Raw genomic sequence first — 17,812 nt, 5'->3', positions numbered from 1 at the left:
TTATTTCTCTGCCATCTCCTGCCCTGCTGACCCAGGTCCTAATACTGTTGTGAACCACATCCATGTGTGAGTAATGAACTGAAAACCACTTACGTTGGGTATGAGCAGGTTTTAAGTTAATATGTAAATATATACAGTATATATATATTAAAATGAATTTTAAGTAAGAAGAAATGACCAAACCATTCATTTATATGGATTGTATGGAAATCTTGTATATTTGTTTTGTATAAAGAGAAGATCTATATTCCCGTTTTGCAGTCAGTAATTTGAAGCCTTTTTTTATTTTCTTATTGTTTTAAACTGACATGTGGTCACAGCCTGCAGGTAAACCTCCTGCGTTCAGAGCCTGTGTTCGATAGAGTCTGGAGGTTCGTTTTCGTTTGGAGGCGTCGTCTCAGTTTGGTTTTTCTTTGCTCTCCAAACGGTAAACAGTCCACGAAGTGAAAAAACAACAGCGATGAGGGAGAAGTAGCTGGCGTAGATGGTGAACTGCAAAAGAGAACATGATTTAAAGTAACATGTAGACGTATAAACTACAGAAGCATATTGCGATCACTTGAGGAATTTTTTCCTCATGATTATAGAAAACAATCTTGTCAATTCCGAAAAACAGAGCAGTACTTTTTTCCTCAGGTGACTGCAATGCATCAGACCACTCACCTGTGGGATGATGGCCAGGCCCAAGCCTCCACTGTCGACCACCACAGCAGTGATGATGGTCTGCAGAACCAGTGATCCAAAGTTGTTCATCCCAAACACCAGCGCATATCTCTCCATCGTCAGGTCCGCTGCTATCTGGTACCTGAGGGACATATTGTGCTTGTTTTCTGTTTTCTTCAGCCACGGGGGTAAAATATAAAACAAAATTTCTTTCTTACATGGCTATTGTTATCAGCAGCATGTACATGCACTTGAAAATGATGTAGCCCACGTAGCAGACCCATATGTTGCCGATGAAGGTCATGAGAAAAAGTGCAGCTGCCCCGAGTCCAGAGAATCCACCCAGTGTGAGCTCTCCCCACTTCTCCCATCGCACCTCAGTGAAGCTAACACCGTAGGCTGCTGATGCACCTGCAGAACACATTGGTGTTGGATCATTGTAGAAGAAATTAATTAAATAGACTCGGAGCATGGATGTAACATCTCCCCAAAAGTAACTTCCCTTTTGCAAACAAACATAGTATATTTTTGATTTGGCTTAATAGAAGCTAAAATCCTAAAGTTCTCTGCTCTGGAACTGTAGTTGATGTTTCTTACTCAGCAGGCTGGACACGGCCTCCACTCCTCCATTGTAGATGCTGAAGTTCTGAGAAGGCTGCACATGATCCCACAGCACCTGCGGGGTACAATGTGGATGTGCTGTGTGTCAGGCGGGGGATTTCCTGCATTTGAACATTTACAGCACTGGAATTTCCTTTGCTTAATCTACAATTCAAACAGGGAGGATTGGCACAATTTAATCTGCTGCAGCCTGACTTTGTGATTGGTACATTGGTTATATGACACATTTCCATGATGGTATGGCCCTTTAATTTCACTTTCTCTCGTTTATGTCGGCTCCTTGACTGACCTGTACATAGTTGGTAGTCAGGTTATAGCCACAGGTGGCCATCGCCCACCACACAGACCAGTAGAGCAGCTGTCTGGAGGAGTAGCATTGCTTGAAATCCCTCCACAGCTGGAGGAGAACTTTGCCGCAGCTCTGTGAACCTACTGACTCCTTCAAGTCCTCATCTTGAGGCCCTTCTTCCTTAGCCCTGGTGGTATCTTCCACCGATTCTATGCTCGTGTCCATCTTTTCCTCATTGATTTCCTCCAGGGATTTCATTGATGTACTTGCATCTGTTGTTCCATCTCCATTGCTCTTTGTGTTCTGTACGCGGTGAAAGAACATGCTCTGCCGTGGCATAGGCAGGAGGCAGGACACAAGGAGAGCGATGGAGGTGAGCACCAGGGTCAACACCATGATGTTGTCGTTGGACATTAGGTGGAAGCTGACGAGCAGCTGACCCAGGACAGAGCCCACTGTGTAGCCCAGCAGCTGCACGCTGCGGCAGTAAGAGGTGGCTTTCAGGTATCTCTTCTGATCCACCACACTGAAACAAACCACATTTAACATGTCAGGTCTACACCAACACTCCAACATTGACTTGCCTTATACACCCTTCAGTACACAACCTGTAGATGTAGGCGAAGTAGGCCACGTCACAGGCTGTCACCAAACTGTATGAGAACTGCATGGCCTGAAAGGCGGGAACACTTCGAGTCCACAGCAGCAGAGCTGTGGTGACGAAGAGCATCACACACTGGAACACCACCACAGGCTTGTACCGCAACCAGTCGGTCAGCAGGAACACCGGCACCAGCACGGCCAGGTAGGAGTACGTCCACACCGGTAAAATCTGATTATTCACCTGACAGAGAAACAACAGGGTGAGAGTGATAAGTGTAAAAGTATGTTGTATGAAAGATGTGGACTTAATTGCATCATAGCTAGGTTTTATAATCATGACTGGATTTTAACCACCACTTATTAACTGGTACTAACATATTACACCCTTAACTCTGATTTTTGTAGCACTACAACATTAAACATTTTTGCGAGTATGACATATTTGGCATTGCAGGGTTTTCATACCTCCTCTGTTGTCAGGTTCTTGTCGGGCCCTGTCATGTATAAGATGAGGAAAGGTTCCATCGGTTTCACTGTGCTGAAGAACCCATAGATGCACAGCAGAGTGGTGGGATACCTCCAGTCCGACCTCCACCTCTTCACTGCCTCCATCCTCTGCCTGTTTAACTTCTGTCTCAGGTGAGAGACTGTGATCCTCGAGTGCAACTCTCTCCGTCTTTGCTTCCATGAAGGAGGCGCCTGAGGTTGTCTCAAGCTTAGTTTGTCAATCAACAACCAAAGAGTCAAAGAGCAACACAACCTTGGTGACGGTCCAGCTCCAGCCAAGATACATGTGTTGCAAGGAGGTAAACACTATCAGGGCATTATCTTCAATTAACTAATACTAATTTAAGCTTTACTGTGCTTTATGACCTCCTCGATAGAGATAATATGTAAAACAGGGTAGCTCAACACTAGACTTTTGTATGGTGCCATTTTTTTAGGTGATATGATAGTCTTGCACACGTTAGAGAACACTGAAGAAAAACTGCAGAAATCCTCAATGTTTTTATTTCAGCCATGCCAAGGATCCATATACAGTACATCTTATCTATCTACCTGCAACTGTTGATGGTGACCACCAGGTGGCACTCTGTCCTCACATTTTAGTGTTCGTCAAATTGAAGCTGTATACATTCATAATTAATTAATTAATTCAGCATGGGTTCATCTCGCTGTCAAATAGCCACGCTTTCCCCCAAACCGAATAGAAGTAATAAATGCGTGTACAAACAGTGTTCAGCCACAGAGCAGCTTCATCAACAGCAGTGATGGTCTGCAGTGAGAGGGCTGCAAAACACCAGGTCAGATATAATCTAAAACTTAAAGGACATGGCAGGTATGAGAGATTAAAATATGACTTGTCAATGACTGACAGATAATAAAGATAATCCAAAATAAAGAGTTGAAATTATCTGGTGATTAGTCAATTGGTCAGAAAATAATAAAATTGTATAATAAAGCATAATATTTGCTGTTAACAGCCTCTTAAATACGTATTTTCTAGCTTTTCCCTGTTTGGAATGAGTAATGAATGTGTCACTTTCAGGTATTTCCCTATGTTGTATGGACAACATGATTGATTTAGTAATGTAAAGATTAAAGGGAAAATACTGGCAGATTATATGTTGTTGCAACTCTAAAACCATGTTTTTGTAGATAAGATGTTTTGCATAAGAATCTCCTTTTTTGCGGGGGGGGGGGAGGGGGATAATGGCTTTTATTGACATAGGACAACGCTTGAAATATGGAGAGAGAGTGGAGACGTGCAGCAAAGAGCCGGGTCGGACATGAATTCAGTTTCCATAAACCCACAAGCTCACCTGGTAGAGAGATTATTTCAGTCTCTTCATGATTTGGTTTGGAGGACTGCTACAAAGAGTTAAGGATGTAATGGCAATGAGAAGTATATAGCAGGATTTGAATATGATATAACCAGTATAGCATGCACAGACCCAGCTGGTGAGCGCCATCAGAAAGACAGCCCCTGCCCCTTCAGCTGAGCACATCGACCCAGGTCACCTTCATGCGAGCCCCAGATGGCTGCTGCAGCATCTGGCTCAGTCGAAAAGAAAAGTGCAGTGATTAATCATTAGTCATTCCAGTGGACATCACCCCTGCCTGTGTTTTCTTGTTGTGATTCATTCATTCGTTAATCAGAACGACAACATTTCTTTCCTTGACGCTGGTATAAAGGGAGAAAAAGCCTCTACAAAATAACCTTTTTAGAGGTTAAACCGTCATGCAGCCTCATGCCCGTGCTGGCCTCCACATCAGCCATTTATGATGAACCACTTTCCCCCGACTCCTGGAATCTGCAATAATCAGAAGACCCATTACCTTCTGACTCTATCTCCTTAATTGAAGCAATTACTCTTCTTCTTGCTGAGCCGGGCTGACGTAAGCCAACGGGACAATGGTGCCGCTACCCCTCTTCAAAATCGATACACATTTTCCATTTAAGCAGGTGTCCCATATAACCCAGGATGATATGGTTATTTTTTTTAATGGAAGATTTTATAGGTCTGTGTCGTCCTCTTTCTGTTAATTGGACTCCTGTTTCAAGGTCTCCTTGTGGTGAATGCCAGGGATCTCCTGCTTCTATCAAAGCTTCCGTTCTTCAGTGAGATGAGCTACTTGAATACATTTGCTTTCATTTTTCAGCTTCTTTTTTTTTTACTTCAACATTGTGTGTATTCTGCATTAATGCTAATAATTTGGTTAATAATACTATTGTGGTACTGAATCAGACTCAAACAGTCTAGGACCAGTGAACAACCAGTTGTATTCCTATATGAGCTTGCAGTGGCCAGGCCTCTGTTGTAGATGGTTGGACATCTTCCCACATCAGCTGGATGTAGTTGAGGGTTTGTATATATCCAGCCAAAACCCAATACAATGATATATGGGTATATGCCTGCAAGGTCATTATGAAAAAGATTATGATTGTATTAGAATATGGTATGAAATAAAAAAAGGATAATTCTCTCATTTTTGTATTTGCTACAGTAACATGCCTTGAAGTATCGTACATGACAAAATATGCTAAATGTGTTTTCAGATCTGTAGTCAAAGTGTCACCTAAAGAGTGAATCTCTAAGGAGACGGCTCACAGTGGCCACAGCTCCCCTGATGTGCCAGCCAGAGCTGCTGCTATGCTCCATTTTCTTTTTCCCTGAGCCAGCTCCTTCCTCAGACCTGTGTACTCCCGGCGGTCCCTCCTGCTGGGACTGAGAGTGCACAGCTGCACACTGAACAGCAGCAGCCTTCCTCCCCTTGAAGATCATGCTCCTCCAGGGCTTGGACATCCAGGAGGAGACGAGAAGCCAGGCTCACAATCCCCAGAGTGAAATAGCACTGATGTAGGAGCAGTTCACTCCTGTTGATTAGAGATCACACATTGTCAGCTCTTATTAGCATTTTTAGTCGTTATCCGGCCAAGAGAAATTCACTGGGGAAAAAAGGCAGAGGTATAATATGCATCTAATAGTTCCTATATTATGTAGTGTTCACACTTGGATGCCCTAGTTCTGTAAGGGGGACAAGCACCTGGCCGTTGTCGGCTCCAAATGTACACTACCTTATTGAGCCAGCAGGGCCCTGCTTGTATCAAGTGGTGACTGTAGGGAAAGACGATCAACTCTGTGGAGGTCTCTACTGTAAAGTTTGACATGATGATGGGACAAAACTGTTTGCGAGAGATTACAGAATATGATAAAGTCCCCCCTTTATCAGTAATGTATTGAATAAAACTTTCTTTACAAGTTCTGCTTGTGTAATATGAGACAGTGCAGCAGCATTGTGCATTTGAACAGCAGGATTGAAGTCTTTTGCATCTCATAAAATACCTTTGTGGTTTTTAATTAACTTGGAGCAACATGTACATTTCTGAATAATGAGTCCTGCAGCTTTGACTGCTCTGAATAAAACTAAATGTGGCATCAGAAACATGGTTGCTATTCTACTGTTTCCAATAAGATTGATCAGAGTTTCAGGAGGAAAAGCTCCTGTATCATAATGAGGGGCTGGCACCTCTGTTGTTTTCAGACATGCAGTTTGGAAAATGTTTGGAAAATTGGTTCCAGACATTTCAGTCAATCTGGAAGAAGATGAAGATGAAGATGAGGATTCCCACGTATAAGTAGATCCTTACAGAGAATGTTTCCCACAGGGGAAGACCAGCATAAAGACAGAGTGTGAATCTACAGTAGTTTCAGGTAAAAGCTCGATAGGAAAGATCATTGATGACTTCAGGTTGTAGTCTGTAAGTAGATGGAAGTCAGGTTGTGTGTCTGTCATCCTGACCTCTTCTCCAGGGATGTTCCTGTGTGGTTCTATTGCATATGGTTAGAGGAAGAGCTCTGTGGTTAGTAATAAATCCAGAGAGACAGGTCAACGGGGAGATGATGAGCCAGACATCTTCAGTTTGGATGCATTTGCTCTTTTAATTTCCCACAGCACAGCCTCAGTCCTGTCTGAATACCTGGATCATCCCCTTTGTGCATTGAGCTTTCATGAAGCTTTCACTACTAATCAGTAGCTGGAATTTGCAGACACAATCTTTATGATCTGCACGTGTCTGAGTCTCGGTTTATGAGCCGCAGACTTTGACCTGGTATAGGAAACGTGGGGCATAAATGGGATGAAATCTGACTATTTCCTGGTTTGGCTATCAGCACAAGACTTTGGTCTGTGATCGATGGAATCAGACGAGACACAGAGACATTTTAAGAAAGAGAAATGAAACCTTCTGTTGCTCGGCAGGAACATTCCAGTTCAGCATGAGAATGAAGACATGAGTATGTAGTGTGAAGTGAAACAATGATATGGAGCTGTAACAGATACAAAGCAGTGATGCAACATTTATTGTTTAATTCTAAAACATCAGATTACAAAAAGTGTTGCCTGAACTCTTCCAATACATTTAGCCACTGCTCCATGAAAGATTTATAGAGAAAAATGCTGTTTCTCACTTACCCAGTCACAAAGCAAAAATAACTCACTATAGCTACTAGAAAAATAACTAAAACTTGGAGAATAAAAATACATCACCCTGTGTACTGTCCCCAAGAAAAGTACTATGTAAATAAAAATTGTTATTGCTATTGAACAATTTCCCATTAAACAAACAATATGGATCAATACCCAGATCAAAATACTATGTTGCAAATAAAGGGCATGGTGCAGCCGTATAGATAAATGAGTGGGAGAGACAACACAGACAATTAAAAAAAAGAAATTGATCCTAAATAAAAGTGTGAAGGTTTAGGACACATTACTCTGCGTGCTCTGATGAAAAGAGAATTTCAACATAGAATTTTATTCTTTGTCCCTGACGAGTCCTCGAATCATAATGTCCTTTAGGCAGAACTTATAAAATGTCTATGGGTGAAAACCGTTCGTGATTCACTGCGCATGCGTGGTAGGTGCACGCGGGTGACCACTGTGTCGCCATGGCAACTCCTTGTTGATGAAGGTGAAGCAGCTTCATCACAGAAGACGAAATGAAGCTGAAGCGGTTTCTCCTGAGGTTCTTCCCTCCAGGTGACCAACACACTACTGGACGTGACTCTCTCCTGCTTGTTAGGCACTTAGTTGTTGTTCCGAATATAATGAGGAAAGTTTTAAACTTTAGCTTTAGCATAACGTTAGCTTCCTCGTGTCGGTAATGGGAATCGTTTACCTCTGCTCTTTAGAGCTGCTTCTATCTACATAGAACAGTCATAACTTGGACACACTCAGTTCACTGTCTTTGGTGATAGTCAAGGTTTATATTTATGAAAGTTTAACTTTACTTTTAACCCAATAATCAACTTTGTGGCTCAGGAAGTGTTTGGAGTTTAATCAGGCTTCACATTCAGACTACCAGCAGAACGATCATTCATTTCAGAGGTGTGTATGTGCGCAGTCACATGTCTAATAGTCTTGTCATTAACTAAAATATTTATTATCCTTGTTAATTATTAATGTAATATTAAAATGATTTACTGATTGGTAAATAAATTAGACATAAGATAATTTCTTCATTTTTATATATAACCCGTTTAAAGATGTTGAATATGTTTATTTAAGGTAACACTACAGCTCATAAAGGTTTCCATAGTATTCCACCAGCAGCCTTTGACTCTGCTTCTCTCCATGATCAGGTATAATCCTTGAATATGAGAAGGGAGGAGATTTGAGGACTAAATCGATCGACCTGCTGGATTTGACTCCAGAGTACGTGAGCTGCATATGATAACAACACTGTGGCTAACGCAACCATCTCGTCAACAGCTGTCATTTTATTACTGAAATAGTTGTAATTCACATGTACATACTCCCTCGACTCGCGGATGTGATATTTTTATTTCAAGTTGTATTCTGCTTTAGTCCCTCACCATTAGAAGAAAAGTAACAGTGTTTCGTATGATTACATTTCTACATTTTAGACTTTCTAAAACCAACATTTATTAGCAGCCCATAGCAACCCATAGAAGTGGACTAATATGTAATGCTTGTCTTCCCCCACCACTCAGGACAAACCCAGATGAGCTGGTGGAAGAGATCCGGCGGTCGGAGGCTCTGATCACAGAGTCCCGGGCGGATCAGGTCAAAGAGCTGATCCTTCGACTGCAGCAGAAACAGAGTCAGCAGGGCCACCACAGGTTCTGCTTCTTCAAGGTCATCACTGTCCCATAATCAAATCAACACCCTGACCTCTCATCTAGACTCAGTTTTCAGGTTTTGCCTTTAATTTGTCACCTGTCTGCTGTTTACTGAGTAAAGGAACAGGTTGACGATGCCTTAGCCATAGAGCGCAATGGGTTCTTGACTGTTTTTAGCACATCTATATTTCATAGCATTGATTGTCTAAATTGTTGACTCTAAAATGAATGCGGTTGGATGTTTATTTGTTTGACTCAGTTCCACATAGGAATTTGAATTATTTTTGCATGATGACATCTTAATCATTATCAGCTAATCCCAGCAGTACATTAGCTTCCTGATTGTTGCTCTTTATACCTGCTTGTTTTATCTGTTGATTTTTGATTGTTTGAGTTATGAAATCAGCATTCACTTCTCCAAAGATGCACTAGAGAGCAGCAGTGGTTAGGTTACTAAGTCTTTACAGTTGGCAACAAGCAGGATGCTGAAGACGTGTGTTTTAGTGCCTTATGGAATAAATGCTTTTGGGAGTGGTCCACACATTAATACATTGAACTCAGATTAATAATATATATGCATGGTTAAATAAGAAATTAAAAAAATGCTTCCTTGGAGGTTATATTTCAAATCTTTCCGTGGTCTCCTTTTTTGCAGGAACTTAAGGCTCACATCCTGCCCCTGACAAATGTAGCATTTGACAAATCAGGATCAAGGTACGTTTATCAAACACACAAAGTCCAGAGGCAATGCACTTTGCTCCTTTTCAAGATTCAAGCCTCTCTGTCACTGTGCAGGTTTATCACTGGGAGCTATGACAGGACGTGCAGGGTTTGGGACACGGCCTCGGGCACAGAGCTGCACACACTCCAGGGTCACAGAAATGTGGTGTACGCGATTGCTTTCAACAACCCCTATGGGTAAAGAACAGTTTCTGCAAAACTTTCATAGCATCTGCATTTCTCTCTGTCTATTTGTACATTCAGAAAACGTGCCGTAGTGACATCTTTTAATTTACAGCTCCTTTCCTTTCTATTGAACTTAGAGACAAGATCGCCACCGGCTCCTTTGATAAGACCTGCAAACTGTGGTGTTCTGAGACGGGCAAATGTTTTCACACCTTCCGCGGACACATGGCTGAGATAGTACGTATATAACAGTCTGCTATGTTTGGCAATTATTCATATACTGTTTATTTATAGTCAATTATTACTCCTGCACACAGACTCTAAGGGACCGAGCGCCTTCAGTTGAGCCTGCAGCGCCAACTGAGCATTTAAACTGCATCGATAAACATTTGTGTGTAACGTTTAGCACTTGGATAATATATGGGCTCTGCCGAATAGTGTTTGGGTTTGTAGCAGGATCCAACACTATTAAGTGTAAAAGAGAGTCTTGTGGTGTGTAGGTGTGCCTGGCATTCAACCCACAGAGTACACTGGTGGCCACAGGCAGCATGGATGCCACTGCCAAGCTGTGGGATGTGGAGACTGGAGAGGAGGTGGCCACTCTGACTGTGAGTTGTTCTTTTTTCACTTACTATATCCAATTGCTGCTCTCCCTCTCTTCTCTGCTATCAACGCTCACATCTGTTAATTAATAATGCGCTTATTAAATTTTCATCGACGTCTTAGGGTAATTATTGCTGCTCCTGCTGATGGCCAGCATCTTTTACTCCCTCACACAGAACAAACACCCATGGCCTGATGGAGGGTGTTTTTAATAAGGCCCTAAGAACCCGAGGGGAGTAGGGATTCTTCTTCATGTGCAGACTGCACGTGGGTCCGTGGTGGGGCTGGTTGGGTGGTGGGATCTCTTTCTCTTTGCAGCTCCGTCTTTTAGCACTTCACACCATGAACAATCAATCATACTGACAGCAGTCAATGGCGCGCAGAATCCTATTTATTTATACCTGGTCCTGATAAACTCTGTATAATAAAGAGGCTTAAATAATAATTTCTCTTTCAGAGCACAAATCTACAGCAACAATTTTTAAACTTAGCATTTGGTGATGTTGGTGATGCATTTTTTATTAACTGTGGTTTTCAGAAATATTACGACTTTAGCACCAAATGATCTGCTCCTCTACGGCTGTTGGGGGGGGGGATATGTCATGTCCTGATGATGCTTTTTTTCTTAATGAATAGTTTTACCTATCCTTGTTGGGATGTGTATTTTCACATGTAATGGGAGACGGACGAAGAGAGGAAGTGAGAAGATGAGGAATGACGCTCTGTCTTTGATTCCATCCAGGGTCACACTGCCGAGGTCCTCTCTTTGTGCTTCGACACGGTGGGAAATCAACTCGTCACCGGCTCCTTTGATCACACAGTGGCCATATGGGACGTGTCTTCAGGAAGGTGAGGCGTCATCACTGTGCATCTGTGTGTGGCCTGTTCGCACATGTCACCTTTTTACACCGTACAACACATGCATGATGCGTATTGACTCGGCATACAAGATTGCACAACTGACTTGATGCTGCTCTCTGTTCTCTCTCAGACGCGTCCACACATTGACTGGTCACAGTGGAGAAATCAGCAATGTCCAGTTTAACTGGGACTGTTCCCTCATAGTGACAGGCTCCATGGACAAAACCTGCAAGGTCAGCAATTTCTTTCATCTGTTCTTTTATGTGGTAGAGAAATTGCTTATTAATCAACAAATGACATACTGTGAATGAGCCAGAGTTAGCTGTATAAGCACACTTTCCTTTTAAGTCCCTACAGCCAGTTTCTTTAAAAGGAAACCTGAAATAAAATACAATTACATTTCTTACATAAATGCAAATATCTATGGATAATTCATGTGTATTATATATATATACTATTTAAACTAACTGTACAACAAACCCATGATTAAAAAAATACAACTACAAACAAATAGCCCATTATTCAAAATCAGACAATACAAAGCCAAAAATAGAAACCTGCACCTGTGTGTGTTTTTGGCTCATTGAATATTTTGTACAAAATCTCTTTACAGCCCATAATACACATTTATTTCCCACTGAAATAGTCTCATAGGAATGTTCATATAATTAGCATTTTAAACTACTGCCATAGATTAGTGTTTGATGTGGCTGAGTCTTCTTCTCATTCATATTCACTCTCCTCCACTCCACTTCCCATCTCTCGCAGCCTCCCGTCTCTGAGGCCTCCGCTCATTTAAAGGGGAAAAATGCAATCCTAATTCCTTAATTATGCTAAGATGAGTCATTTTCACAAAGAAAGAATTATCCACCTCGCTGCATTCCTCCCGGGGAGATGGTTTAAATAAAGCCACCCGAGATAACTTACAGCTACACACGAGCATATTTCACAAGGCTATCTATGTGCATGTTCACATGTCTCTGTGTGTGTGTGTTTGTGTGTTACAGTTTTGTGGTAATGTGTTATATGGATAATATGAATATGTGTTTGCAGTTGTGGGAAGCAGGCAGTGGCAAGTGTGTGGCCACCCTGGTTGGACATAAAGAAGAGGTGCTGGACGTGTGTTTTGATTTGAGGGGTCACCTCATCGCTACTGCCTCTGCTGATGGTGAGAACATTTTAAAACCTTTTACTCTCTCTGTGTTTTGATCACATGCCTGAGGTCTATTTTCAATATTTTCCTTTGGCCATAAATCCTCCAAATCACAATATTCTGTTTCCCTGTGTTAAAACCAACATTTTAAGATGTTAAAGTACAGTGTATATACTTTAAGGTGACCTGTCTGTCCCGGTCTCTGTCAGGTACAGCGCGGGTGTTTAGTGCGACCACACATCAGTGTCTCGTGACTCTAGAGGGCCATGACGGAGAGATCTCCAAGGTAAACCACTGCCTCCAGAACAGCTCCAGAAATATTATATCACCAAACATACCAGCACCAAATGTTGCATCCATTCAAACACTTGTAATCACACATCCCCAAAAAGCTCTTAAAAGTCTTAACGCAGAGTGACAAGCAAAGGCAACTTTATTTGTACAGCACTAGATCACACACAGAGGTCCTTCAATGGGCTTTAAAGAGATAAAAGATATTTGAAAATATTTAAGAATATTTAAAGGACATTCTGAAAATATAGAAACACTTTAAAAGCGTAAATTATACAACTAAATTGCAGGATTTAGTGATTAAGTAAAAATACAGTAATGATTTCCCTCTTAAGATCCATTGGGGGCTGGTTCTAGCAGCAGGAAGCATAGAAGCTAAACCTCACCCTCTTTCATTTGAATAGGTTCAATCTGACCAGCTCCTGCTGATCTGAGAGAGTCTTAGGTCCATAAACTTAAAACATTTCAGAAAGATAGTATTTCTTTAGTAATGTGCTGTTTTCTGAGTTTTAGTTCGTAGTTTAGTTCTATAGCAGCAGCAACCTGAATCAGTCGTCCCTGGATGTGTGTGTTTGTCCAGAAGTTAGACAAACACACACTTTGGCATCAGTGAGGTCAGAAAGGGAGAGATTTGACCCTTCTGCTGTTTACCCGGTTTCTTTGTCTGCCTGAGTGAGTGTTTCCTGAAAGGTTGTGGCTCCTGAGGTGTTGAGGAGCTTCCTCTGTGTCCTGCACCCCATCACACACACAAAGGCCGGCAGTGAGCAAATTACCTGGATGCAGGAAGATTCCACAAGACAGCCCTCCTTCTCCCCTCCAGGCTTCTTAACTATCATGATTTTGTTTTTTATTTTTAATTGGTCCTCCCTCTCTTTTAGCGTCTTGCCCTTTAACTGCCCTGTTCTTCATTACGTCTCAGTCGCTCCTCTTCTTCTTTCACCTCGTGGCCTCATCCTGTTTTAAATTCTGGAAATATAATTGCTGCATTTTTTAAGGAATGTCTGATTCTAAAGACTCCAATGCATGACTTTTTTGGATTCTGGTATTTGATGACAGGAATTCACCAGACCTTTTGTTTTGAAATGCTTTATCCCTGCAAGTGACAGGAATCCTTCCAATGTTGATGCTCCATTAGCATGATTAACACATTTCATGAGCACATTTACAATAATTTTTTGTACAAAAATTGTTACCAATAGACCAAACCTTCCCCGTTGGATAAACAGATTTCAACCTTTTATCTTACCACAAAACTGGGATAAATATCTTCCCATATTCCTAAACTTCCTAAAAGGTTTTGCGAACTTGAGATCTTGAATATTGCTACATAGGCTTCAAACATTATTATGTATCTGAGTTTTCCTTCCTCAAAACCGTAGTGGTCTTTTGAGTTTCTCCAACACATTGACAGGGTTTATAATTGTGTCATCTCTTGAAAGCGTTTGAGTCACATGATGTTTGGCAGCGGTGCCCCGCAGCTCTGATCTGACACTCGGAAGCTGATGGTCTGAAGAGAAGTTGTGATCCTTGAGGGCAGGGGCCTTTGCTGCTAACTTATCGTCTGCTCTCTGCAGAAGTGCAGTTCAATCACATGTTGTGTACTGGCTTATTTGGGATTGACATATTATGGTGATTTGGGATGAAATCATTTTTTAGATTTCAACTTTCAAACACAGTTTCAAGCTTTCAAAGGCGTTTTTCTGTCAGTGTCGGAATATGGCAAGCTATTTATGTCAGATGAAAGTAGAAACTGCTTGTTGTTGCTCTTACCCAGTGTTCATCAACAACACATTCAATAACCAGCCAGTTTGAACATGTCTGCAGGCGACTTTGAGGAAGCATCACTTGGTAATTTTAGAAGTGTGGAAACCCACTTTTAGGAAATTAGTTTGGACATGTAGTGAAATGAAATAAGGGCCCAGTGTTAATGTTGTTAGTTTGAATCGTTTTCGTGACGCTTGTCTCCTCCAACCATTTCTTTTTCCTCTCCATTCCTCTCAGCTTCCACTCATCTAGTCTCTCTCCGCTCTTCCATCTTTTTCAGCTTCTCCCCCAGTCAGATTTCATTTGCCTGGGGGAGACGCTCCTTGGTGCTAGGTTTGGAGTTATGATAAAAACATACTTTACTTTCATGGACATCTAGAGCCGGCGCCATTTAATCATCCTTTCCTTCAGCTCACACTGTGGGGATATGAGACCATTCAGGGGGACAATAAGCCCTGGCTCTTACACAATCAGCTTCGGGCAGGATTTTCATAATACTCTTCTGGGGAAAAAAAGTCTCACTATGCAGTGGTGCTGCTTCCTTAATCCTCCTCAAGCATTTAAAGTTGAATGACCTCGGTGGAGTCATGCTGCTGACGTGATGAAAAAGTGATGAACTTCCCCCCCTACCTTTGTCATTTAAAACCTTTCTGGCACAATCTTGTACTCAGCTCCCTGTCATGCTCGCTCCTTCGCCCGTGTAGCACACTTCCGAATCAAACCGTCTCCCCTGACTGTGACTCCGTCCTGGCAGATCTGGTTCAGCCCCCAGGGAAGCAGGGTCCTAACTGCCAGCTCCGACAAGACAGCTCGTCTGTGGGACGCTCAGTCTGGAGTATGCCTGCAAGTCCTGGAGGGGCACACCGACGAGATCTTCTCCTGTGTCTTCAACTACGAGGGCGACACCATCATTACAGGTATACACTCTCATCACACACACACACACACACACATTTATATTTTATATTTATACCCGCCTTATATGACAGTCCCACATCCTCATCTGACGTCTACAGTGAAGCCACAAGCAGTGAATACACTTCTCACCAGCTCTCCTCCTTGTTTTTTTGGACATTTTATTATATTTCTCCTTCTACTCCCAAATTAAATTAAACCTAATGTATTTTTCTGTGAAGTCAAATTCTCGTGTACATTTTACATTTGGTGAACAAAGCAATTCTGATTCAGATATTTGATTGTGCTCTTCTTTGCAACAACCTGTTTGTGTCTGTGTTGCCCTGCAGGCAGTAAGGATAACACATGCCGGATCTGGTACTGATCGGTCCCTTCACCCACCAGAGGCTCAGACGGACATAAACACTAACACAGCCTGAGCTCATCCTAAACTGCACGACCCACTGTGAATTCATTCTTAATTGTGCATTAGCAACTGAAACATCTGCAGCCATGAGGAGGTACAATAACAGCCTTGTTTACAGCATCTGTGTGAGGTGAAAAATGTTATTTCAAATCACATAACTGTCTCGCTAATGTTGCTGCTGTACTGAATCTGTGTGTGTGTGATGCTTCACTGGTTCCCTGCTGTACTGACCTGACCTCAGAATCTCAGTTTCTATGTGCGAATATACAGAGTCTGTGGGCGAGGGAGAGTCGTCTGGTTTCAGTTTCTAGTTTGACCAATCATGTGTGAGCAGGCTTTGGTTGCCAGCCGGTAAACAGTCCCTGCAGCGCAAAAAAGGACAAAACACTCTGACAGAAATGCATCAGCTATTGGTTTTTTAATTTATCTGCACTCATACTGTACGCAGATCGCTGTTAAAAGAGATTGTCTGGAAAAGTAAGAGTATTTGTATTTTGTGTGGTAAAAATTCCACTTGTGTGAAAACTGTAAACACAGCTAACAGAGTCTTGGCCCAAATAGCAGATGTTTACACCATGACCCCCCAAATATTGGTCATTGATCCAAGAGGCTAATTCATCATCAGACAATAGCCAATAGGCGCCAGGATTGGTGCCAACCTGGCCAGTAGTTCCAGCTTTTCATTGGCTGTGGCTTTACCAGTATGGTAACTTCACTCATGTTCAATACAACATGTTTCAGCATGAAAGCTTCAGATTTCACTGTAGTAATAAAAGGGCACTAAGGTATATGCTTTGTATATGTCTCACGTTTATTAACTCATTCACAGTTAAGTGATCTGATATTTTTGTTCCCACTGCCTTGTATTACCCTGTGACTTGTACTAAGCAGTAATTTCAGGGAGCACAACACAATGATTAATGTTCTCAGTAGCTTCTTAGTTGGATTTCAACTGAAACACCAAAAGCAGTCGAGCACAAACCTCCTCCCAGGCCCAGCATCAACAAATTACACACACTGATAAATATCAGTTCCTGAAATGTGAAAGACATTTTTCATCAAGATCCATTAATTAGTCTCTGGGAAGTCAGTTTTTTTTACAGTCGCGCTGTAAATATGATAACTTGGCAATACAATGTGATACTTTTCATTTCCCTTCTGCTGAATCTTTAGTGAGAATCGAGGCGGCTTTTATTTCACATCACAGAAATTTATTGATGTCAAAAGATAAATACATTCAGTTCTACCTTGACAGAGTTTACAGCTGAATCATGTGCTTCTTTTTGTTCCTGTTGCTGATGTAACACGAGAGTACCACTAAGTAGAGAAAGAAACAGACTAAGTTCACATACAAGTTAGACATTACAAACCTCACTCTGTCTGTCGGACATAGTGAAAGCTAAAGAGAGCAGTCCACCACTCCAAGGTGCAGCAGTTCCAAATCTACAATATTTACAGTGCAGCTATCCAAAATAATCAGTTCTCAAGTAACGTGAACAAGATAACACACTCAGAACTGAACTCCAAGGTCACAACAGAGGTGGGATGTTGGCCGATGAACACAACAAGGACATGAAGATTTTGCTCATGTAAAGCAAATGTGCTATCAGAGGAAAGTGGGCTTATTACAGCCTCTTTTACATTTTGAATTAAAAAGGTTCGAGCATGTGGAGCTGTGGGGAGAACTGAACCTGATTTTCCTATTTTCTATTGGTACTCTGCTTCACTTGTGTTCATTCAGAATAAATAAATAAACACTTAGTTTGGTCTTTAGAATCTGTAAATATATTTTATATATATAGAATCTCGAGCAGTTAAAACCTGCCGACTAAAATCTCTTGAAGGACACTTCATTCCCCAGAGGAACCTCCAACCTGTGGTTTACCTACAGTAAAGGGAGACTGGTCCATTCACGCCTGCGGACAAACAGAGAAAAATAAAAAAAATCCATGGAAAGAGTGAGCAGTGTGAAATTCTCATGTTTGCTGTTCGCGTTGTGCTTTCAGCTTGCAGCAGGCGACGCGTACACGTGTGTTGACACAGGGTCGGGCGACAGACAGGAAGTGTGAGTGGGCATTTGTGAGTTTTTG

At 41.8% G+C, this 17,812-nt stretch overlaps 2 protein-coding genes across 2 annotated transcripts; one reads left to right on the top strand and one right to left on the bottom strand.

Moving 5' to 3' along the window:
• Positions 1–342: 342 nt before the first annotated feature.
• On the bottom strand, positions 343–2,788 carry LOC128439716 (thiamine transporter 1). The gene is made up of 7 exons (XM_053422106.1): positions 2,642–2,788; positions 2,182–2,417; positions 1,574–2,099; positions 1,261–1,339; positions 882–1,074; positions 664–805; positions 343–492 (listed from the first exon to the last, which is right to left on the bottom strand). Exons 1-7 carry the CDS (start codon positions 2,786–2,788, stop codon positions 343–345), a joined length of 1,473 nt encoding a protein of 490 aa, XP_053278081.1.
• A 4,892-nt stretch (positions 2,789–7,680) lies between these two features.
• Positions 7,681–15,680, top strand: daw1 (dynein assembly factor with WDR repeat domains 1). The gene is made up of 13 exons (XM_053423329.1): positions 7,681–7,720; positions 8,323–8,395; positions 8,695–8,839; positions 9,479–9,537; positions 9,619–9,741; positions 9,867–9,966; positions 10,230–10,337; positions 11,075–11,181; positions 11,324–11,426; positions 12,247–12,361; positions 12,556–12,632; positions 15,156–15,318; positions 15,646–15,680. The coding sequence occupies exons 1-13, from the start codon at positions 7,681–7,683 to the stop codon at positions 15,678–15,680; spliced, it is 1,248 nt and encodes a 415-aa protein (XP_053279304.1).
• Positions 15,681–17,812: the final 2,132 nt, after the last annotated feature.

This window comes from Pleuronectes platessa, chromosome 5 (genome assembly GCF_947347685.1).
Source record: "Pleuronectes platessa chromosome 5, fPlePla1.1, whole genome shotgun sequence".
NCBI lineage: Eukaryota > Metazoa > Chordata > Actinopteri > Pleuronectiformes > Pleuronectidae > Pleuronectes > Pleuronectes platessa.
This window is presented reverse-complemented; position numbering and strand designations above follow the sequence as displayed.

What these genes read in the sequence shown, in the direction of transcription:
- daw1 (XM_053423329.1), top strand. Translation starts at nt 7,681, where the DNA reads ATGAAGCTGAAGCGGTTTCTCCTGAGGTTCTTCCCTCCAG. An exon ending in CCATGGACAAAACCTGCAAG is followed by an intron (nt 11,427 to 12,246) that starts GTCAGCAATTTC and finishes ATGTGTTTGCAG; the next exon opens with TTGTGGGAAGCAGGCAGTGG. An exon ending in GGGCGACACCATCATTACAG is followed by an intron (nt 15,319 to 15,645) that starts GTATACACTCTC and finishes GTTGCCCTGCAG; the next exon opens with GCAGTAAGGATAACACATGC.
- LOC128439716 (XM_053422106.1), bottom strand. Translation starts at nt 2,788, where the DNA reads ATGGAGGCAGTGAAGAGGTGGAGGTCGGACTGGAGGTATCCCACCACT. An exon ending in TGACTACCAACTATGTACAG is followed by an intron (nt 1,340 to 1,573) that starts GTCAGTCAAGGA and finishes TGTACCCCGCAG; the next exon opens with GTGCTGTGGGATCATGTGCA. An exon ending in GGCCGTGTCCAGCCTGCTGA is followed by an intron (nt 1,075 to 1,260) that starts GTAAGAAACATC and finishes TGTGTTCTGCAG; the next exon opens with GTGCATCAGCAGCCTACGGT.